Raw genomic sequence first — 25639 nt, 5'->3', positions numbered from 1 at the left:
ACCCGCGAGAAGCTACTGGCAAGCTTTCTCACATATCCACATTGGCCGAATCTGACCACTCTGCCACTCGGGGGCCCCCTCATTACAGGAAGTACAATTTTACATAACTAGTAAACATTGTAAGATAATTTACTGCAAGTGTAAGAGGTTTCTTTTGCCTGTATACATATTTTACGCACTTACAGGGTGGATGTATTAAAAGTAAATTACTGGGTTTTTTAAAGTGATTTTAATCAGTTGTGGCATATTGAGTCAGAACAGAACATCATAATATTGATATTAACAAAAAGTAATGTAGAATCCAATGAAAGTTGTCATACCTGATGGTACTGACATGGAAGTATTAGTAATGTACAAAGACTTCAATTAGAAAGCACCGTCTTAAATATCTCTATCTCTCTCTCCAAAAGATTAAATAATGAGTGTATTCTTATGACATTTACAATTTCATCATGGATATTCAAGTTATATATATAATCATGAAAAGTATACAGTCTTAGTCAATATGGAACATGCTGAAAATGAATTTTTAAAACTCCAACTGCGACTACATTCCTCTTTTATCTTTTAAACTCTTTATGAAAACTGTAAAATTGTTCTAATAAATTGTTAACTGAATGCAGCTGGTTTTTATCTACAAGTTGTAACGAGCAGTTTAATCTTATCGATTGTTTGTCTGTTACCTTGATCAGTAATGTAACCAGTAATCAAGAACTAAACTTATTAGCAATGGGTGCATTGCAAAGAACCCCACATACTAAAGTTGGAGCCATAGAACTGTAAACAGATTAACTTGTGTTGGAAAACCCAACCAACAAGATGGGGATTCAGGGGCCATAACTTCTCTACATGATGTGGAATGCTATAAATCCAGCTCTTATAAGACCTCCTAAAATAAAACCATCATCCATTTTAAAGATAAAGCTCAGCTGACTGACAAGGGCCTTAAATCAGTACAAAACTGAGTAGACAAGACCAAGGGATCTATGAAACAAAACTCGTATTAAACAGTATAGGAATAAGTTGAAATGTTCATGAGCTGTGCTAATTACATCCATTGTATGGAAATTAAGAAAACTGATAATGACCACAACTGTTCAGAATGGTACAGACAAGACAAGGCACATAAAATGCACCTCCCAGGTCCACAAGACAACATTCTTCACTCATTCAATCAGAACATGAGTGGTTCTTGAGTTAAGCTGTATTCAGTGTTTCAATGTGACGACAAGAATATGCCCAACAAGGAGCATAACCCATAACCCAGTCTAAAATTGAGTAGACAAGACTCCAGTCAAAAAAGGACATACAAGTACACGAGTTAATACCAAGCTATCATATTATACTGAACAATTTTTAGGGCATACTAGTCATAAGCAGCATCACATGTTGTTGTTGTTTTTCTAGGGTTTAACGACAAATTTTACCACAAGATAGGCTATACATGGTGGCCAATAAAACTGGTGGAGGAAGAACCCTGGAAAACCCAGGAAAGAACCACCGACCCACGAGAAGCTACTGGCAGGCTTTCCCACTTTAGACCACTCAGCCACTCGGGGCCCCTAACATCACATGTAAAGATACAAAGTTAATTAAGGATTTTATTCTACTCGAAAAAATGGGAGCTGATGAGACAAACCCTTAAAAAGGCACATCTAGGTCTATGAGACTACATTCATACCAAATTGCATTAGGATATGTTGAATGGTTTAACAGGTATGACAGTTACAAGCAACATCCCATGTGATGATGTAAAATTAATTGTCAATGGCCATAATTTTATACAAAATGGAGTAGACAAAACCCCAGAAAGGCAAATGTAGGGCTGTGAGACAATGCACACACCACACTGCTTCAAAACATGTTGAATGGTTACCAAGAATCTGCTGTAGAGGAGATGTAAAACTGATTGAGAAAAAGGACAATAACTGTCAGAAATGGATGCAAAAGATGGAACCTTCAAATGTCAGATCCACATGTCATAAGCAATTCACCTACTAAATAACTATGTGCTTTGGTAGTTACAAGAAGTGTGAACGGATTGCCAGACAGATTGAATAGGGAAGTACTATAGTGCTTGATTTGCTAAATGAAACCAATAAATCAACACATAATTTCTTCATGTAACTAGAGAAGTAATCAGAATGTTTAAAACATATATGTCTAAAATATCCATCAGCAGCAGATCTGGTGGAGTGATGGGTGAGAACCATTTACATGTGTATAAACACACCCCTCCCCACTCCGAACTCCTCCACTTTGGTAAATTAGTATACTTTTAAGTGAAAAATACAGAAAGTTGACCAATGTAAGCAAAACAAACTAATATCTTGTAATAAGAGACCCTTTCCCTTTCTGGCAAGTCCACCTTTCATTTAGTTAATAAAATCATTTAACATTCAGATTAATCCTATGTATGTACAGATGCTCAAGTGACTGCACTGTTATGCTTCCACCATGGCAAGCTAACAAACAAAAAAAGAAACTCCATGAAAAAAATTACTTGAAAAAAAAATCCTGGTTCCACCCCTGTTCATTATGAAATGAGTGTGCAATCTGGCATGTGAATTTCAAGTTGAGACACAGTTGCAACACCTGACTGTAATGGACTATCTCTCTCATAAACTCACTCTCTTTTTAAAACAAAGTTCCCCCATACCTACCAAAAGAAAATAGCCCCAACCATTAGCATTCAAAACATAAGAATTTTTTAGTGAGTTGTAATGGCCATTCTGGCACATGCTCTCAATTTCCTTTGATTATGTTTGACTGGTTCAATATTATCAATAGACTCACTCACCTCTAAAACTAATGATAGGAGTTTAAAAATTATAACAATAGTTTGTTTTACACCCAAATTTACTTGCAGAATATGGTACCAATTTATAAGATTTTCTGTAGTGTTCACTATAGTCTGCTACATGTTTTCTAACTAAACTTTGAATTTCTTTAGTTCACAAATTGAATGTTACTGCTTTTTATTAACAGAAAAAGAAATTTTGACTTTGTGAAGCATATTTTTGGACAAAGAATTATTTCAACAATGGTTAAAAATGATGGGAAAACATACTTTATATACTCACATCAGTTCAAACTACAAACAACAAAGATCCTGCTTTGCTGTCGCATAATGCACATGCAGATCAGGGTCTATACTGTCTGTTCTACTGATTACGCTTAACAAACTGCAAAGACCCATATTAACCAGTGCATTATGTGATGGCAGATCTGGGTCTTTGCAATTTGCAGTTAGACTCATAAGAGAGTCTATATGGTAATCCAAACAAAAGCAATTTAATTTGAATACAGTAAAGTCATCAAACTGAACTGTATCCATAAGATCATTTTTAGATGAACTCCCAAAATACCTTCCTTCTTTAGAATGGGTTCATGTGATAATGTCTCTGCATAACAAATTCAACTTGAATAGTTCTAATAGTTGCAGTTTCAATAATAAGGGATCCAGTTGCTGCCATCTTCTGGAATCAGCACCCCTCTCACAAGTAAAATGATATCTACAATCCACCAAATACCAACACCACCAAGTGTAAGCAACTTCCCAACAGCTGTACCTGCAAAGGGAGACAATTCAAATAAAGATCAATGTGTCAGGGAATAGAAAACAATTTGATCAATGTGAAAATATGTTGTGATATATAGATATTAAATCTTAAACTATTAAATCACTTTAGCATCTTTAATATGTTAGCAAGTAAAAAAAAATATGTGAAGAATGACAAATCCATGAGGTCAACCCATGAATGCCTAAGATGCAAGTGCTTTATTGGTGGAACTACTGCTACAGTGACCCTAAAATGAATTTGATAAATAAATGACTGACAATATCATTACTGTCAATTACATCAAAACAGAAGCATTAAGTAAATAATGCAAAGCTCTTTTGACAAGAATCACTTGAAGGGACTGATGCTCTACTGTCCAATAATAACCTCCTGCAATTCAATACAAGAACGCTTCTTCATTTTAACTTCTCAATGTTGAAACCATCTCTGATATTCTTTTATGATAAAATTGGATGAAAATGGTAGCCATGTATTTAACCATGTGTTAAAACCTGGAGCCATCGGCTGCATAATGTGGCTAACCAAGGTTTTTCATTCTGTATTGAAGATAGGCAACATCCCTGTTAATTGAAAAAAGGGTAATATCCTGCCCTTCTACAAAGGCAAAGGCAGTAAGCAGGACTGCAAGAATTACTGCAGCATTTTACCATGCTATCTGCGCCTCCATCCTCCTAACCAGAGTGAAAGACTGTTTACTGGAACTGCACAGAAAAGAACAGAGTGGCTTTATACCAGGAAGGTCAACCATAGACCAAATCTATACACTCAAGATATTGATATAAACCTGTAAGGAATTTAACCAACCACTATATATTGACTACACTGACCTAAAAGCTTCTTTTGACTCGGTGCACTGAGCCATACTACGGATTTTACTTACAAGGTTGTCAACCTAATGAAACCCTCTATACCAACACCATCCAATGCATTAAAGTCAACACAGTGTATGTTTGTAATGGTTTTACATCAACAGAAGCATTCAACAAGGCTGTACCATCACTCCAAACATTTTATTACCACTTATAACACAAAAAATAAAAAAACCATCAAGATGCGATCATGTCAGCAATTACACCAAATAGGCACAAGGTTGAGGTACTGGACTTATTTATATACACTAACTTCTCACTCCACAGCTAAAGCTGCAGTGAACCAGAGATCAGGTGCCACATTCAAATCACTCATGGCTGCTTGAAAACCATGGATAGATATGTTTAGTGCCTTGTTACCAAGATTCAACTGTATAACATATTCATTATACCAGTCTGGCAGACACAGGGATCCTACAGCGGCAATGGCTGAAAAGATTGACCAATGGTGCCCCCACAATATCCTCCATGTCACATGCACCCAACATATCATAAATGCAGAAATCGAAGAAAGAACAAAATAACCACCAATTAAAGAAACACAACCAGGCACTCAATTCTGTGATTGAAAACAAGTGTTGTGGTGAAATTAATCTGTTGGAAGACTGACAAGAACTTGGTTGTTGTTGTTGTTGTGGGGTTCAACGCCATTTTTCAGCACACGATAGGCTATACATGGCGGCCATTATTAATGGTGGAGGAAGAACCCAAGAAAACCCCGGAAAGAACCACCGACCCACGAGAAGCTACTGGCAAGCTTTCTCACATACCCACATTGGCTGAATCCTAGACTCGAACCGCCACAGACAGAGGTGAGATGGCAGTGATCCGTAACGAAGAGCGCTTTAGACCACTCGGCCACTGACAAGAACTTGGCTCCAGATGACAGCATACTAATGATGATGTAATATGGGTTTATGCAATTTGTTAGTAGCAATCAGTAGAAGAAATAATGCAGACCCTGATCTGTTGGCACATTATGCAATGACAGATAAGGGTCTATGCTGTTTGTAGTTGGACTTGACTTGCAAGTGATACCAAATACTTCCAAGTATTTGCCTTGCCACATGTGAATTCAAAGATATTTAAAAAAAGCCCTGCTGTATACTAACAATTAAAATGGGTTGAAGTTTAACTGACAAAAATTAAAGATCCAAATAAGATTGTTTTTTTTTTAAGTGTGACTAACAACTGTCTGAGTGGCATTATCTATGGCATATTCCAAGTTTCCTTCACTGAGGCTTAATTCAGTTTGAGTTTTCCCTGCTACTTGTGTGATGAGAGTGAAACTGACCATGGTAACACTGCTATGGGGGCCCCAAGTGGCTGAGTGGTCTAAAGCGCTCTTCGTTACTGATCACTACCATCTCACCTCTGTCTGCGGCGGTTCGAGTCTAAGATTCAGCCAATATGGATATGTGAAAAAGCTTGCCAGTAGCTTCTCGTGGGTCGATGGTTCTTTCCGGGGTTTTCCCGGGTTCTTCCTCCACCATTAATACTGGCCGCCATATATAGCCTATCATGTGCTGAAAAAAATGGCGTTAAACCCGACAACAACAACAACAACAACACCGCTATGTCACAACTGCAATCTTTGGACCCTTCTCAAATTTAACCCTGCCAAAAAGTGTTGGTCAAAATAGAGGTTTTGGTTGTCCTTTCTGTTTTAATTGTCTGCATAGCTGCCAACCCTCTAGGATTGCAATTAGTGAAAACAGGAATACAAATGAGTGAATTCTGATATGAATTCGTGAAGCGATCTTTGAGTATAAAAATATTTGCCAGAACAAATGTTTAGAATGGTCTCCAGCTGATAAATGTAAATTGTGTTCAACAAGAAAACTCACAAACAATGCTTCAGCATTGGTAGCTTGCAGTTCTTCCATTGAGAGCTGAAATCTGCTACGAGTTCTTAATTTTCTAAACCTCTATGTGCTTTTTGCTACCAATGTCCTTCCTCACATCATCTCTGTCACCATGTCCAATGCTGAAATATGTGGCACACTGTGTGCAAAAAGCATGATGTATATTGGTGTTTGATGGCAGAATGCATGGTCAATTTTTGGTATATTCCAAACTAAACTTCACTTTTTGTGCAATACATTTCTTTTTCCTTGATGGTGAAGACATTTTCAAGATGCGGTGCTGAATGGTAATTCAAATCAGTGTTTGCAGCACATGTGCAGAGCAGAGCAAAATTCCAGTTAGGCCCCAGTTTCTCTCAAAAGCATTTGTAAAACTACTCTTATACACATCGATTAAAATATGCTAAAATGCCTGTTACCGGGCCAACTGTACCAATCAGCGATAATTCCATTAATATCGCTATAATTCCACTGCTGATATCACCACTAGTGCTTAACGGGGTAATTGTTTTTTTTATTAAAGATTTAAATACCTGAGAATTGGGGAATTCATGATTTTTTTGCATGCGGCGTGAATCTGTGAATTGCTGAAAAAAAGTCATGAAATTCATGCCAAAATGTTTGTGTTTGTATGAAGACTTATAACATCACGGATACTAACCAACTTGACTGAAATGAATGAATCCAGAAAATCAACAAATTCACTTACCTGTGTGGCCTAGACAAAACCTGTCCATTCCCAGGAATCCAAGAAGAACAGAGTATATCAGGGTTGTCACAAAATAATGTCTTGTATACCTGAAAAAAATGAAAATATCAAGGTAATTTAAAAAGAAAAACATATGAAAAACATCTGAAATATTAGAAGATATCTTCTGAGCTGGAAAAATTTCAGTTTTTCCACTTGGTGTACTGGAGTGTAATCAGTTATTATATAGCTCACTTCACCTTGTAGCAGTCTCCAAGTAGTCACTGTTAACACTAATTATTATGCAGAAAATAAGTTCAAACTACAGTGATTTTCATGGGTATTTTCATCCAATTTTTGCCTCCTTATATATCATGAAAAAAATCTATGTAGTAATAAACACAACTACTTAACCCAAGTTAATAAAGCATAAAATGTAGATCACAATGACCTTATTTGATTAAAAGGGTATGGTTTTGTGACTGGAACATAAACAGCACCAAACATATTACAAAATTTCAACAAATTCATTGAAGCATAAAAATCTGGTCTCAGAGACATCTTTTTACAATAAGCCTGTAGAATTTACAAAGCCAAACGTTTGCCAAGTTTCAAGAATCAATGTAGGACAGTATAAACAAATAGGTTTTGTAGTTGTTGTTGTTGTGGGGTTTAAAGCCATTTTTCAGCATGATAGGCTATACATGGCGGCCAGTATTAATGGTGGAGGAAGAACCCGGAAAACCCCGGAAAGAACCACCGACCCATGAGAAGCTACTGGCAAGCTTTCTCACATGCCCACATTGGCTGAATCTTAGACTCGAACCGCCGCAGACAGAGGTGAGATGGCAGTGATCCGTAACGAACAGCGCTTTAGACTACTCGGCCACTAGGTTTTGTAGTAAGGGCATAGTTGTGATATATGCATATTGTCGTAAGTTTTACTATGAACAGTGCCCCAGAAATGAAAATCAAACACAAAATTCAGTGAAGATGTGAAGGTTCATGATTCAAGATTTGATGGTACATGTATATACATATCACAATGAAAACCTACAACATTTTCTTAAAAATTTAAAAACCTAATATAAGCCAGTACGATGTGACATGTAGTTCACAGTGACCTTTCTTGTACTGGTATAATACCAAGGTTTAAACAATCATCTTGTTTAATGATTCAAGCATGAAAATTATAGCACAAAATGTAACCAAACTGAATGCAGTGTGAAATACAGGTCATACTCACCTTCTCTTATGCAGCCTCTCATGAGGTTTCATGATTTTAAGAATAATAGTAGTGTAACACCCCAATAGTTATTTCACAAAAGACAGAGCTTACTATTTAAAAGATTAAATAAAATAATAATGATAGAACATGACCTTCAATACAGTGTTTGTCACAACACTATCAGCTTCTGTAATATAGAGCTCTCAACTGTTTATATAGAAGCCAAAATTCCATGTTATATGGAAATTAATTATATTATTCCTGTACACAATACCAGTTTAATATATTGGATTGACTGTAAGACATTCTTACACAGTAGCATGATCTCTCAATAATAAAAAAATATATATTTTTGTAACAGTGTACTTGAGCTGTTAAAACAAAAGTCTGGCAACAATGTGATTTTTCAACTGGGCACACTAATTCCATGACAACCCTGCATCACACTGTTTCTGTAACAAATTTCCACCAGATGGATTAAGTCAATAATTAATGAAGGGACACATTCATTTCTCTAAGAAATTAAGACTCCTTAATTCTGCTTGTATCTTTGAGTTTTTACTTAAGGAATCTCCATTTTATAAAATCAGGGGTCCTTGACTTTTAATTCTACAAGAATCTTATAATCAATAGCCCTTTTGAGAGAACTAATGTTATCCAGGTTATATGACACTTTTATTTGACTCATAATCAATAGCCCTTTTGAGAGAACTAGTGTTATCCAGGTTATATGACACTTTTATTTGACTCATAATCAATAGCTCTTTTGAGAGAACTAGTGTTATCCAGGTTATATGACACTTTTATTTGACTCATAATCAATAGCCCTTTTGAGAGTACAGTGTTATCCAGGCAATGACACTTTAACAGAAAATAAGTGACCATACAGAATTTTTTTTTTCAAAGTTCTTGGTTCTGAGACCTTTCTAAGAGTTTTTTAAAAAACTATTGGTATGTATGAGGTGTATTTGAAAATTTTTAAATATTTTGTTGTAATCATTTTGGTTTCTTTGAATCTTTCAATAAAATACAATGCCAATTAACTGACAAAATAACATTCTATAAAATGCACAGCATGCCAGACAGACACCTCCATGTGACTGAATAAGGTAAATGACAGTGACATAAAAATGTTAGATAAGGTGAACAGTTCAGCTATTTTGTTAAGACCATTCAGTATAATCAGGTTTACGCCCAAATTAATCATGTGAAACTGCTCTTCTAGCATAGTTGAAAAATGGCTCAAAGCTTTGGATTATGAAGTTGTGCTGGTTGATTTCAAGCTCAACAACAACTCTTTAAATTAGTTTATGTCATTTTTGAAAGGAAAAAAAAGGCAAAAAGTTGACTTAACAGACAAAAAACTTGTGACATGTGGATTACCTCAAGGATCTATTTTAGGGCCAGTACTATTTAATAAAAGTGGAAGGACTTGAAAAATGAGCCATTAGAATTATCCATTACAAATGAGTTCATAATATCCACAAATGTATGAAGGATTTGAAAATCACAGTGTATCACCCAGGGTGTAAAATTGAGTGTAAAAAAAACCTTTGTGTCAGAACTGGGGGTCAAAAAAAAAATGTGGGGGTCAAAAATGTACTGACAAATTGTCATCTTACCCATACTTTTTCAGCTTGAAATAGGATATTGCAACTTGCACAACATTCTCTCATTTCTCTCTCTCTCTAAAATACAAATAAACCAACATGCACAATTAACAAACAAATGCATTGTCCATTCAAAGAATAATTTTATTATTTCATTTTTCTTTTAGTTTAAAATCATACTTTTAATAGTCTCCTTATAATCTTTTTGTAGGAATATTATAGACCAACACAGGATATATAAGCCAATAAAAAAGCCAATTAAATCTTTTTAACCAAATGGCAGTTAATTTACTGCCTGCCATAAAATGTGTACTATCACTGGTTTCATTGTACTTTGTCCTAGAGCACATTTATCCAAAAATCAAAAGGCTAATAATTAATCTTCTTTCTAATAAGTTAAACTTGAACTTTAAGATCTTTCTTTTTTTTGCAGCAAGTTAAAAACCAACAAAATCTGCAATGACCCCTTGACTTTGTAATCCAAATAACACATTTCTTTGTTGTGAAAGAATGTCTTGGGCGATAATGTATTCACCCGATATTTTGTGATGAACAAGGTCAAATTTTTTTATAATTCTAAAACCGTGTCACAAAAGGATTATTCACTTTTGCAGTCTTCGGAATCATGCAATCAGAAGTCACACTGGTAATCCTAATGGATGTGCCATATTCCAGTCAAGGGAATTATTTTCTCCATTTTTCATTAAAGTCAGGTCCACAGTTACTCTTTTGTGTTCTACTTCTTTCACTTTCTTCGCGGGGCCCCGAGTGACCGAGTGGTCTAAAGCGCTCTCTGTTACAGATCATTGCCATTCCACCTCTGCGTGGGTTCGAGTCTCGGATTCGGCTAATATGGGTATGTGAGAAAGCTGGCCAGTAGCTTTTCGTGGGTCGGTGGTTCTTTCCGGGGTTTTCCCGGGTTCTTCCTCCACCATTAATACTGGCCGCCATGTATAGCCTATTGTGTGCTGAAAAATGGCGTTAAACCCTACAACAACAACAACACTTTCTTCGCTAATGATTCTTAGTCCAAGCCATTTTAATCTGGTGATCACTTCCTAGTGCAACAAGCACTGACATTAAACATCTGGATGACATCTTGACGAGCTCGATGGAAATTGCATGAGAGCTCGCAAGATTAGGGGAAGCTACTCCGTCATAACATTGCCTATGCTAATCGGGTTCCCTGTTTTGTATGCTCCCTGCGTTGCACTAAAAAAATGTACATGGCACTCTTTTCAAGTGTGTTAAACACATGTACAATGCCACTCTGTAGCAAGTGAGTTATACACATGTACATGCCACTCTTTATCAAGTGAGTTACACACATGTACATGCCACTCTGTATCAAGAGAGTTACACAGATGTACATGACACTCTGTATCAAGTAAGTTATATACATGTACATGCCACTCTGTACCAAGTGAGTTGCACACATGTACATGCCACTCTCATACATAAAAATGTCAAATGTAAAAGGATTATATAAAAAGTTCTGAATATTAGTTTGTTGTAAAACAGAGTTCTTTATTAGTAAACAAGACACTGGAAAAATGCAATTCCAACCACATGGCATCTGACCTTCAGCAAATCTACCTTACTACAAATCTTTGATAACAGGAATCAGCCCAAAAAGTCATTTGGGTTAAATAAGAACTGTATGAAAGATGTGGCAGAGTTTGAATGTTGTGCTTCTTTCTTTAGAAAGTCTGTCATGAGAGCATACTTGATACAGAGTGGCATGTAAATGTTTGTAACTCACATGAAGTAAATGGCATGTACATGTAAATCACTTAATACAGAGTGGCATGTGCATGTGTGTAACTCACATGACAAGAGTGGCATATACATGTGTTTAACTCACATGGTACAGAGTGGCATGTACATTGTGTAACTCATTTGATACATAGTGGCATGTATATGTAACTCACATGATATAGAATGGCTTGTAAATGTGTGTAACTCACTTGATACAGGGAACACGACCTCTGAAGAAAGTTTTGTTTCCATAGCAATCAATCCCTTCCAGAACTGTACACTTCACTGATGTCATCTGTACATCTTCATAACGTTCACCTCCCCACTGAAATTAAAGTGAACATTAATGATTTCTATAAGCCAACTTAAAGATTTCATATTAACAATAAACATGCATAAAGTAAAACATTAAAACAAAAGTAAACAGATGAATTTTTACTAAGATTTTAGCCAAATTTAGTGATGACAAAGAATCAGCCAAAGTATATTTTATGTTTTAAGTATATTCTAGGACATTTGATTCTGGAATTAATGCAAATTTCTTGAAAATCACTTTGAAAAATCAAACAAATGCATGCAAATAAAGGCATTGTTGTATCTGTTGATGAATCCCATAATATTTAGGAAATCCTCTCACTGTGAAAGTGCTTCCCCTCAAATTTTCAGTTCTAGAATAGGCCCTGGTTAAGGATTACAATAAAAGCTTGACTTCATTGATTTAATTATTAATTTGCAATATGAAATGTCCTTTATAATAAATCTGTGTTATGGTTTACATCCAGTTACAATGGTTCACTCTAAGACTAATGGGGGTGGGGGTGCGGTTAAGTTATTCAACTGTGGTCATGCAAATGCATAGCATTTTTTTGTTTGGGGGGGGTAAATAAAAGTTGTCACAAACATTCTGATTTATTTACTTTCTATATGCTGAATTCAAATTCAATCAAATTAAATGGCCCCTTTTGTAAGGAAGGTATGGTCATGGATAACCTCAGTATTAAATGGCCCCTTTTGTAAAGTAGGTATGGTCATGGATAACCTCAGTATTAAATGACCCCTTTTGTAAGGTAGGTATGGTCATGGATAACCTCAGTATTAAATGGCACCTTTTGTAAAGTAGGTATGGTCATGGATAACCTCAGTATTAAATGGCCCCTTTTATACAGTAGGTATGGTCATGGATAACCTCAGTATTAAATGGCCCCTTTTGTAAAGTAGGTATGGTCATGGATAACCTCAGTATTAAATGACCCCTTTTGTAAGGTAGGTATGGTCATGGATAACCTCAGTATTAAATGGCACCTTTTGTAAAGTAGGTATGGTCATGGATAACCTCAGTATTAAATGGCCCCTTTTATACAGTAGGTATGGTCATGGATAACCTCAGTATTAAATTGACCCTTTTATACAGTAGGTATGGTCATGGATAACCTCAGTATTAAATGGCCCCTTTTATACAGTAGGTATGGTCATGGATAACCTCAGTATTAAATGGCCCCTTTTGTACAGTAGGTATGGTCATGGATAACCTCAGTATTAAATGGCCCCTTTTGTAAGGTAGGTATGGGCATGGATAACCTCAGTATTAAATGGCCCCTTTTGTAAAGTAGGTATGGTCATGGATAACCTCAGTATTAAATGACCCCAGTTTGTAAGGTAGGTATGGTTATGGATTGCATTATGTTATGTAATTGTAATACTATGTACAATGTAACCTATTACAGAGGTACATGGCATTCCCCATATATCAGCTTACTTCAGTGATTTTTTCCAGCAGTATGTATCATAGTACATTTTCAATGTTCCGGTACATTGGTTGTTTCCATGTCAGTAATGTAAGAAAAATCTTGAGTAATCATTTTAAGAAATTGATTAATATTAACATCACATTTTCATTTATAATGATAAAATAATTTCTAAGATTAAGGTTTTTTTACAATACAAATTATTTCTGAATATTGTTAAAATAATTATATATATGATCCTTTGATCACATGTTTGACACGTCATATATGCCGGGGCCCCGAGTGGCCGAGTGGTCTAAAACGCTCTCTGTTACGGATCACTGCCATCTCACCTCTATTTGCATGAGTTCAAGTCTAGGATACGGCCAATGTGGGTATGTGAGAAAGCTTGCCAGTAGCTTCTCGTGGGTCGGTGGTTCTTCACGAGGTTTTCCAGGGTTCTTCCTCCACCTTTAATACTGGCCGCCATGCATAGCCTATCGTGTGCTGAAAAATGGCGTTAAACCCCACAACAACAACAACAACATCATATATGCCAACATGGTGACAAAATGGGATACTGTTAAAGATATTCAGGCCAAACCCCAAATTATGTATCAATTTTAGATTTTTTAAAAATTTCATTTTTTTATAGTTTTTTTTCAAGCATATAATAATATGTTAAGTATTCCTTTGACTTGCATGAGAACAGTTGTTTGCTGTCTGAATTTTACACAATTTCTCAAGTCAACTAAATATTCTCTTGTTTGCTGAGTAAGTGTTTAATGCTTACTGGCCTTCTCTAATAAATAACTTGCCCAGGTGTTCCCTGCCCATTATATCAATTATGTAGCAGATAAATTGTAGGCTCCAGTGTCAAAACTTTGTTTTTTTATCTACATGCGTTATAATGTCAGCACAATGTCTTTCACAGGATATTAGCTATTGTATAAGCTTAATCATCCCACTTTAATTAGAGTTTTTAGATTACAACTTATTCAACAATTAACCTATACATAGCAAATTGATCTGTTATAAGGTAAAGACCATTTAATTTTCAAGCGGGGAAGGCTGCAATTTTCTTATGAGCCAAGATATTTTCTTTTCTTTTATCTCATGATAATTTGTTCCAAGTAATATAATGGCCATAATAAGTTAGTATTTTGCTATAAATCAGTGGAAATTATTTTACCAGCTATTGACAGATTGCCATTTAATTGTCAGCAACCTGTCCCAGAACATTTTATTGTAAGTCCCTAATATACCTGTGGTATACCATGGTACATATCACATTATGTTCAGAAATACATGTGGTATACCATGGTACAAAATTGTTTGTGGTGCCAGCCCTACCCTTGAATAAGACCTTATTTACAAAAGGTTACACTTATATGGGTCCCTTTTATTTTCTGTGGTGATGTAGTCAATATATGTGAGTTCCTGACAATACAAATTTGTTCTATTTTTGTTTCAATGCATTGTTATTAATTCGGCTGATTTGTGTGTTCAAGTGTATAATGTGGTATTCAGTCTGTAATATTAATATATCATCCATACATTTTGTATGGCTTCCCAATAAAATCCAGGTAAGTTAAAAAAATATAACCAGGAGGCCCAAAAAGGCTTATCTGTTATCTTGACACATTTAGCCTTGGTATAAAGGAATACTGTCTATAAAGGACTAAATGTTCTGGTCCTTGTGTCCTTTTTTGACAGGTTTCATTGTGTCAACTGAAGAAGGTTAGACTGAGTATTTATGCAATATGTTTCTTGATTTTTTTCCAAACAACTGCTAAAATGTATATGAAATACATATAAGCATTCAATCAAAGATAGATATTGAGCAAGTACAATGAAGTAGGATATGAGTTTCTTCATGTGATGTTACCATGGATATTTCCTGAAAAATCTGAAGATTAGCAAATAGTTTCATAAAGTTGTTAGTTGTAATAATTTGCTTTCACTCTTCTACTCAAATGCAATGTTCAAAAAATTAAACTGACAGATACCTGGCATGCCTCTAAATCAAGATCTGGTCCCTCCTGAGTGAGCTTCCTGTCATGTTGTTAAATAAAATCATGAGTACTCTGAATGGTACATTATACAACAACCGGACATTTAACAGAGCTGTATGTATATAACTGAATTTTTTTATGCAGAATAATTTTTCTTCTTTCAGTCAGTGACATTGACTGTTCACCTTTTGATCCAAAAATATATATATTTCTTCCTTACTCTAAGTGCATGACATCCACAAAGTTTTGTCCAGGTGTCTGATGTAAAACTGTTATTGTGCAGAAACCATTTTTGTTCCTTCAGTCATTGTGACCATAACCTTTAACCTTTAGACCCAAAGTTACTTTAATGGCTACCACTTGACCCAATTTACAAGCCATCCAAAAAGTATGTGATGTAGAAATTATGTTACTGTGCAGTACCCACTTTTATTTAGTGACCTTGACCTTTGACTTTTATACTCTAAGATCAGTAGTGTTCTTCCACACCTCATGTGCAAATCTTCCACAAAGCTTGGCAAATGTTGATGGTGGAGAACTACATATATTGTGCAGAAAAAAGTTTGTCCACTTGCAATCACAGTGACTTTCACCATTAACCATTTAATCCTAAGTCAAAAGGATTCTTCCTTACTCCATGTGTAAGTTATCAATAATGTATGGTAACTGTAGATAGTAGAGAACTTGAGTTATTATGCATAATAATTTTAATTCTTTCAGTTACAGTGACATCGACTTTTGAGTTTTTGAGTATGAAACTGGTTCTGCCTTACCCCAAATCATCCACCAAAGTCTGGTCACTTAAGACTGCTGGCAAGAGTTATGTATAGCTATATTTTTGTAATTATTGGTAAATGATTGTGTCTATACTAAGTTTTTGTTCATGACTGTAAATCATAATGATTATCTTATAGTCAAGATAATTTGTTAGAGAATGATTTTACTGAACCAAGCAAAAGTAACTAGAGTTCATCATGTATTTTTACTCTGAAAGCAGGTAATACTTTTTTGATGTGTTCATTGTCTTCAGAAATGTGGACAGTGTCACCAAAACACTAATTTCCAATACCAAAAATTGAGGACTGTATGCCAAAATAGGAAATGCAAAATATGTCATTAAGTTTGACCTATTCAAAAGGGGTTCTAGCAGATCCACTTAGGGACAGAGCAAATGAAATTTGGCCTTTCCAATTCCAGATACCAATATAAAGAAATACTATTTGGTATGAAAAATTCTACCTCAACATTCCAATATTTAATGTACATGGTATCATCTTGATATAGATGGCTGTGATGAGTATATTGATGATGTCATCATATACAGCAACATCTGGAAACATCACCTTGAAACTACCTGGAAATTCTTTGTTCAACTGAGTGAGACAAATTTGACTTTTAGGACATGTTGTGAGACATGATCAAGTTAATCCCATAAAAGTTAAGGTTAAAGTTGTATCTCAATTCCTAGTGCCTATAAGTGAAAAGCACATGATGTAATTTTTGGAAATGGTTGGATATTATGATAATTTAGCTCAAATGTTTCCATAAATGCTAAGCCCCTGACTAATTTGTTAAGTTTTATTGGTTTGATAAATGTCAGGAGGCATTCAAAAATCTATAGGCTATACTTGAAAGTGCATCAGTTCATTTAGCTCCAGCTTTCATTTAAGATGTCTGTTGATACAAGTAGGGGCTGGTGGTATATTAATTCAAGATGACAAAAGTAGTGTTAATCATCCAGTGTTCTATTTCTCTAAAACATCAAATAAGCACCAAAGAAATTACTCCACTATCAAGAAGGAATGTGTGGCTTTAATTCTGGCTTTACAATACTTTGAAGAGTATATTAATTCTGTTTCTTCTCCAATTATTGTTTTCAGTCATCACAACCCCCTTACTTTTATCAACAAAATGAAAAACAAAAATCAGAGATTGTTGAGATCGAGTTTAATACTCCAAGAATACAACATCAACATTAAGCACATCAGGTGAAAAAACAACCTGACTGCAGATGCACTTCCACGTGTATAGAAAGAAGTTCAGTATTGCTTCAAGTTGTATATATTTTTGGTGTTATTCATAAGACATCTTGCTGTATAATTTTATAATTATCATATTTGTGTTTGACTGATGTGGAAGAAGAAAGCTTATAGCATGAATCTTTCTTTTCTTTATGGGGGGGGTGTTATGTATATCTATATTTTTTGTAACACTTGGTACATGACTGTGTTATGTATACTTTTTGCTCATGACTATAAATCATAAGGATCATCTATAGTCAAGATCTTAGAGAGTTCATTTTTTTGCCAGTGGGTATAGAATTCTATTTTAAGATATTAAGAGTGTAGATTATGTAGGACCTCTAAACAGTTGTTGACGTAGGTATTGACAAACATTAATAATAAAACCTGCTGACAAATTTGGGATAATTTCTCATTGGCTTGTGGGGTCAGGTGGGTTCTTAGAAGAATTAAATTATTTCCCATTGGATGGTTAATCAGGTGGGTTCTTTTACAATGTCAGATATCTGCAAAAAGTCTTGTACCTAGTAATAGCAAAATACATATTCATCCCTTATGCTTGTATATAAGTATGTGGAGCTGGACAATTTAATCAGTCTTATTTCTAACGTTCTTCAGTCTTCAGATGTATTTAATGTTGTATTTAGATATTATCTGAGGGGAAACATTTTATGTTTCGATAATTCATTGTAACTAAAAAGTGTGCATTGGACTAAAATATTATTCTGGGACTACTCTGAATTAATTAAAGGAGTTTAGAGCAATGCCATTTTTTTGCATCATCCCTGTCAGCTGACCAGTGCATTCGAGGATCTGAAATTCATACGGAGCATTCAATTCTTTTGGACTTCAATAAAAACAAATTTTAAAATTATTTTTGATTCAGTTCATAATAATGTAAATTCATCTTATCTATTCATTTTATAATTTTAATAATTCAATTATTTGTTAAGTTTTACAAAATGTGTTGTTTTTGCTTCTTTCTGTTACCTAGTTTACGACCATAGAGTCACAACACATGACACTGATGATGAACACTGTGAAAAGTTAAATTTAGACAATAGGTCGATTGGGACAAATAATGTGCAAGCAGTACATAAACAAAAGCCTTGCTGATACACAGAATAACTGATGGATGAACACATTCTTGGTATTCAATACATTTAAATGATACAATTAATTAATGACGAATTGCTGAAAAATTCATACCAGAATTTTAAAATCTCCATTATTACCTTAGTACAGCCATGCCCCTGCTCATTAAGAAGTGTTTCATTGCCTTTGAGATCTTCTGGCTCATCACACTGCAAAAACTCTATTGGTCTGTAAAGTCAAAAAAGAAAGAAAACTGTTGACACAATATCAAGCCTTTTAATTACTAATTACTACCTAACTATAAGCAATTCTACTACAGGGATGGTCCTGGCTTTTAAAAAGCTGTCGCCAAAAAAATCGCCAACCTCAATATTTTGTCGCCAATTTTCAAAAAGTGTCACCAGAACAAGTAGTGTACATTTTTTGAAGTGTTAATTTAGTCTATTAATGTAACATGCAATGAAAATTACAAAAGATGGGTTAGTTAATACTCTAAGTACAATAAGCATTAACAAAATGTTACAAAGTGTTATATGAAGATCTGTCGCAATCTTAGGGCTGCCAACTTGTTGAATGCAGTTTCAAAGTCTAATTTTTCACATCTGTACATTTCTGATGTCAGTTTTTATGAGGTTCATCTACTGAATCCACGTTCACAGTCTACAGTGCTGACAGGTGACACCAGTAGTCTCTCGGCAGCCCCCCCTCCCTTATGGCTAGCTTCACAAAGCTTGAAGCGAATTGCTTCCTAAATCCCAAAGAATGATCACTGAATGCTGTATAAATTTTCTCGACCAACAAACTAGGATCTCCATTCCCACGAATGAAACTTACATGAGTCAACACCTGGCAATATTGGACCGTATATATAAGCATAAATTCACACCCAATTTAGGGATTCTTTCACTCCTGTATTTTGAGAAATAAATAATTATTATTAATTATGCAAAACTGTTTTTTCTTTTTGCTATTTCTTGTTGCAGAGTTTAAGTCTCTGCAGCCATAACACATATTGATGGCAAAAGGAAAAGATCAATGAGTAAAATGCTGCACTGGCGACAGATATAATTGTGATTGAGATTTTTTCCATTTGTTTTGTATTTATACGCAATAGTCGGTACTTCAAAGGTTATCAGTCTTCTTTGAACGTTCAGCAAAACTGTTGTATTGGTATATGTAAAAAAAAAACAAAAACAACAACAACAGAAGGATTAGCCATTCAATTAATTGTATCTGTTCTATTCGCGTCTTCAGAAGTCGGTCAGTTGTAGGTATAGTTCCGTAGCATGATTGACAGTATCACAGCATACAGTACTCAGCCCAGATGTCAGCATAAGCAGATTATGATGTAACAATGCACTCTAAAGATGGGGTTGTCAATACGAACAAAGGATCGTTTGTGTAACAGATTGATTCCAATGCATTGCTTAGTCAAGTTTGTGGCTTCCTTTCATTCTACCTTTTAATTTATCCAGTCAAAATCCATGATTGTATGTACAAATTAAATAACCAAAAAGTCTGTCGCCAAAAAAATTGCCAGATGGGATATTTTTGTCGCCAATAAGGAAAAAAAATCGCAATTTGCGACATTGGCGAAGCCCAGGACGATCCCTGCTACTAACAAATTTTATTTTACAAATATACTATCTGTGATTGTGCATTAGTTATTCATGACATGTATTTTTCTGGCTTTACAAATAATTAAGGGTAAAAAGAAACATTTATCATAATCTTAAATACCTACAAGTTACAACTTTTTGAAATGAAAAAATATTATCAGTAAAGTATTACAAAACAAAATGTAACTGAATTTTTATGAAAAGAAGTTGTATTAACAATTATACACTATGAAAAATTACCAACAAGACAATGCCCATCAACTTGCAGCACTGAAATTTTCCTGTAACTTTATTCTGCAAAGACCTTACCCAGCAGAAAGATGCTAGTAATAGAATCAAAAACATCAGTTTGGATTTGGTCTGGTGCTTTGCAGCACAGCAACATGAGCAGGTTGTTTAGTACTGAGGAAATAGAAGTTTTTTACCCAATGACACACAATGGTAGCTTATCCAGACTGGCATATACACCTGACTCAAAGCCAATATAACTACTGTCTGATACAGATACAATTTCTAATTCTACATAGTCTAGATTCATTATTCTGACAGAAATCATTCCGATATTACACACAAAATCTGGTAACCCCAGAATGCCCAATTGGTGTTTTTACCTTAGGTGATGTCTATGCAGTCACCCCTCCGATGCAACATGTGGCCAACATTTGAGGCCCAAAAGGTCAAATGTACTCTTCACAAGTGTCCACATTTTGTTAGTAAAAGGTTAAAGTACATTATAACATGTACCACTATGGTTAATGATCAATCATTACTTATAAACACCGAGGTTAACAGGAAATGGGATCATCAATGTTGCTATAAAGTTTTGGGCCTCACACAGCTGTTCAATTCTTCTTTTTAATGATTATGACTGAACATAATTGTCAAGATAATAAACAAAGGCTAAAAAAAGGTTTTGTGGATTCACACAAAGAGAAATTAACCTTGAACAAAACATGGTACATGACAAAGACCAAAAAAGTCATGTGATAGTACATGTATCACTTCCTTTATAATCAAGGCATTTTGTCTCCTCCACAGATGTTTCATCTGCATAATTAAACTACAGTGCTGTACAATTAGATACAATGGAATAAATCATTACAAAATTTTAACTAATCTGTAATCACCATGTAAGCAGAAAATTACTTTAGAAGAAAAAGTAAAAGTTATTTTGACTGGACAACAATGAATTGAGATCAAGAATTCTTGCTGACAATTTTAAGTTGGTAAGACTAAAATAAACAAGACCATAACAGATAATGAGACTATTCTGCAGTAGCAGCAAAATGGAGCAAATGGAAAGAGAATGATTCAAAATACCAAGCGATATTTGTAAAAGGATTTAAATGTTTCTGAATGGTTTTACAATGCACATCTCAACATAGCACACTAGCTTTTCACACTTAAAAATCAAGAACTACATGTATTATAATGTATTTCCATTTGAAATAAATTTATCCTTAAGACTGGAAGAACCTCAATTTTACTTCTAAATGAAGATAATAAATGCTCTGAAGTTACATGTAGCTTTCTTACTACATACATATACTGTACTTCTCAAAAATATAATGCCCTTCTGGAAAGGCCACATGTCTTATATGGCCACCTTGCCAGTGCAGAAGGGGTGGCAATATAAGACCACTGTATTATATTGTAGGGTAAAAAGAAATGTATGTTTAAACTTAATATTCTATTTACTGAGAAAATATATTTCGTTGTCATGTGTTATTACTAAAAGCTAAGAATTCAATCCTGAAATTATTAAAAGAATAACACACATGATTTTTATTTTCCTTTCTATCAATGTGAAAGTGAGGGACTCCTGAGTTTATGCCAAGGACTCTAAAATAAAGGCTGGAGACTCTCGAGTTCCACGAGTGAAGAGTCCAGGGGTCTCCTGAAATTATGTTGAAAGTCCTGTTCAGATAATGCCCAATTAGTGTATTATACCTGAACAACTGTTTTTGTATTTCAGCAATTCTTGGAAGTATGTTTCAGATTGAGGCTAAAATTCTGCCTCATTCAGAAGAATGCACTTTCATTCTAATGACCTGGATTCGACCAGAAGCATCCTCGCGAGTTGAACTATGACTGACACAACTGATAATAGTAAATTACTGCAACATAATTATCATGATCAATTTATTAACTGGCAACAAAAGCACAGACAAACATGAAAATATCTTTTAATCTTGACGATCGGTTACCATCACACACACTGTACATATGTAAAATAGTTGGTACCACATGCCTAAACGACCTGTATAACTTGTATTTTAGTTGGAAAGATAAGTAGAGATTTTGTGTCATGAATCAGGTGGGGTGGGTTCTGCCTCAAGGGAATTCCCAGTGACAAGGACATTTACAATACTGTCAGGCATTTCTGCACACTTAAGGTTTCTGTCTCCAATACTAAAGAAAAACACATACTGAATTTGACTGATTGATGAAAATAAAATACTGCAATGATTACCATTTGAAAAGAAGCAATAGTCACCAGAATATTCTGTTCAAAATAATATAATTTTGGACACACAAGATACCATCCCCATGTTTCCATAACTTGCAATATGTCGGCCTATTCTGTGCACAGCTTTGAAAAGATGTAATGTTTATTAATCGGGCTATAAAAATGAAATATATTACTTTGGACTGTTTCTGTCAGCAGTTTAGTCGAGTAATTAGGTCAGATTTAAAGCTACTTTCAATGTAAAGATGCCAATAAATGGCAAGAGATAATAAGAAAACTAAACTGAACCTGTAGAAAAATTTGTAAAATTCAACATTTTATACAAAAATAAACTATTATGTGGAAGAGAAACAACAATAATAGGATGTAATGTGTTTACATCTTGTTTATGGGGAAAAATTACTGAAGAATTTAGAAACAGACTATACACCAGGGAATTTGTCAAGAACCCTGTTCTAGCAGCAAGTTCACTAGACCAGCAAGTTGTTCTCCACCTTTTTGTTTGTTTGACTGGCGGCGGACTGGCCGCCAGTCAAACAAAAAAAAAGGTGGAGAACAACTTGCTGGTGCCGTCAGTCAAACAAAAAAAAGGTGGAGAACAACTTGCTGGTCTACAAGTTCACATGTTAGGAAGCAGATGATTTTGTACATATGGGACAATGTCTTGCAAAATTGGAAACTTGGATTAAGATGTTGAATTTTTTTAAGGTATACATTTCTATCTTTTATGTATTTATTTGTACGATTCTAAAACATATATAGTAAACAGGATTTTTCTGGGTTACAGATTTAAGGAGGTCATGGAGTGGGTCTTCATGTTGACATTTAAAAATCACATTTTCATATGCATTTCGAGCCTAAATGTGGGATATTTTTCTACACTTCATGAATATAACTTTTCTTAATTAAAGTACGATCGTTCTTTCTTGATACAAAATGGATTTTTGATCCAAAATAACACGGGATCCAATGTTTACAGAAATGACGTTTCGTTGCGCAGAATTACCCGACGCGCTGAATTGGCAGACATGGTGGTATCTATTTTTGTTTTCACCCTCACCCCCACTTAAAGAGCTGGGGGGGGGGGGGTCAGACCTGTATCAAAAGACCCTGCTGAACTATCCATTAATGGATACTCCTAATTTTATTTGTAACCAAACCCTATGGCTGAATGTCTCCTAATCAATATCTTCATCCAGAATCGTCACTCACAAGTTTTTACAGAGAACGAGAGGCGCATGTGGTTTGTATTTTACGCAGTTGTTCTTTCCGCTGCATTCATCTTCTTGGAGGCATTGCTTAACCAGACATAAAATAAAGAATCCAAGAAACACAAAGTAAATAATGCTAAAGTTCATGCTATCAGAAATCTCCTAGTTCACTTTCTTGTTGACTGGTTCAAAAATTTACTTTTGACAGGTTGAAGCATTTTTGGGGGTACCATAACATTCAACCATATTTGAGGCAAGTTTCGTATCTAATGCGTTGAACAACGGTGGTTGAATAAACGATCACAGAAGTATTACGTAGACTAAACGAAAATTAGGAACAAACTATTTTTATTTGAAGGAAAAACAGATTTAGTGTATTTTGTCAATGTGCAGTTGGAATATTTCAGTGGGATATAGGGTTTACTATTTTCTTCATTGTTTCAGTGCTGTAATAGTTTTATTTCTCAATAAACTATTTAAACTTTGTACAAACGTGAATGATCTGCTTTGAAAATATTTCACTATTAAATTGTAATGCACAAAGAAGCAGAGGACATCTTTATCAACCACCAAAATTCATCAGATCTGCATGAAGAAGCAATGGATCAAAGACATTTGAAAACTTCTACCACTGTATTAAGAAAGTGGCAAAATATCAGAGGTAATCACACACACACACACACACACACACACATTGGTACAATTTATAACTTCACTAAAATAATTAATGCAAGTTATTTGTCCGCCATGGAATCATATAAAAAAAAATAATTGTAAATCTAACATGACCAAAATTAAGTGTGCCACAGGATAGTCTCTTAATATTTAAATTCTAAATGTTTGATAAAGAAATACAAACAATGCAGTCTTAATGTATTTACTAATCTCACTATATATATATGTTTTTCTGCATAACTGAATGTCTGCTTTGTCCTTAAATATTTTTGGCTTATAACACCTGACTTCAGTGGTCTAAAGTTGACATTGCCTGGGGTGGGAGTGGGGGACAAGCGCCCCAATCCTCCAAAAATGCCCCATACGGCTTACGTTTCTGACTGCCTCTGTCAACTAAAATCCAGCTCCTGGCCTTCGCGAGTGGCTTAGATTTGAAGCCCGGCAGACCATGTTTTCTACTAACAGGAGAGGGGGTGAAGGCGGCCCACTGGCGCCTTAAAACCATTTGCTTCGGGTAGATGGACTCGTAAACCTTGGATGGTAGCTCATCTAGGAGAAGGAAAACTCCGATTCCAAACCTCTGCTGCCTTGTGGCTATACCCACTCATGGGAAAGGCTAAGGGAGTAAACCCCGACAGAAAATCCGGAGATGGAGTCCCTAAGGCGGTCTGACATTGACTTCAACGTCATTCCGGCAACTCCTGCGACGCCGTTGGTGCCAAGCTGTATCGGCATTCGTCGTTCCCTTGGGCACACCAGCTGCGTGGAGAGGGGGGATCTGCTGCATGGACAACAGCTGATTCTCCATACACCCTGCCCAGGCTTCATAGCTCCACTGGAGAGGACACTCCAGCGTCGTCGTACGGCGTCGGCACAACACGAGAAGTAGCAGTTTACCGGTTCTAAGTCAAGCTCGATTGGCGTAGAGCTTGGCGCCAGGGGTTACTTCTGACGGTGGGAGAGATCACCAGGTCTCACTGGACAGCTACCGCCCGCCTCAAGCTGGGCAGCCCCCAGTCAGTAAAGTGCTGCCCGCCATGGCCTACCTGCTTCACTGGGTGCGTGGAGCTTAGAGAACCATCTCAACAAGTGGGCCACAAAACTCCGCACCAGGAAAGACTAAAAGAAGAAATAATAAGACTCCAACTCTTCGTTTTGCAACCTGGAACATCAGGACCATGTGTCCTGGATTGACCGCTGACCTACA

At 35.5% G+C, this 25639-nt stretch overlaps 1 protein-coding gene across 2 annotated transcripts; it reads right to left on the bottom strand.

The window, feature by feature from the left end:
* Positions 1–212: 212 nt before the first annotated feature.
* LOC149795698 (TM2 domain-containing protein amaretto-like) lies at positions 213–24014 on the bottom strand. 2 transcript variants are annotated; one of them, XM_089965584.1, is made up of 5 exons: positions 23759–24014; positions 18598–18685; positions 11812–11927; positions 7028–7116; positions 213–3572 (listed from the first exon to the last, which is right to left on the bottom strand). In XM_089965584.1, the coding sequence occupies exons 1-5, from the start codon at positions 23902–23904 to the stop codon at positions 3448–3450; spliced, it is 564 nt and encodes a 187-aa protein (XP_089821710.1). In that variant the 5' UTR covers positions 23905–24014; the 3' UTR covers positions 213–3447. The 2 variants fall into 2 exon arrangements, with proteins under 2 accessions (XP_089821710.1, XP_089821711.1); XM_089965585.1 differs by having other exon boundaries at positions 23957–24014.
* Positions 24015–25639: the final 1625 nt, after the last annotated feature.

The sequence above is a fragment of the Sinohyriopsis cumingii genome, chromosome 7 (assembly GCF_028554795.1).
Source record: "Sinohyriopsis cumingii isolate HCF-2022 chromosome 7, ASM2855479v2, whole genome shotgun sequence".
NCBI lineage: Eukaryota > Metazoa > Mollusca > Bivalvia > Unionida > Unionidae > Sinohyriopsis > Sinohyriopsis cumingii.
Note: the sequence above shows the minus strand (reverse complement) of the source record. Positions and strands in the feature narration are given on the sequence as shown.

What these genes read in the sequence shown, in the direction of transcription:
- LOC149795698 (XM_089965584.1), bottom strand. Translation starts at nt 23,904, where the DNA reads ATGAACTTTAGCATTATTTACTTTGTGTTTCTTGGATTCTTTATTTTA. An exon ending in GGTCGTGTTCCCTGTATCAA is followed by an intron (nt 7,117 to 11,811) that starts GTGAGTTACACA and finishes CATTTTTTTCAG; the next exon opens with GTATACAAGACATTATTTTG. An exon ending in GTTTTGTCTAGGCCACACAG is followed by an intron (nt 3,573 to 7,027) that starts GTAAGTGAATTT and finishes CTCCCTTTGCAG; the next exon opens with GTACAGCTGTTGGGAAGTTG.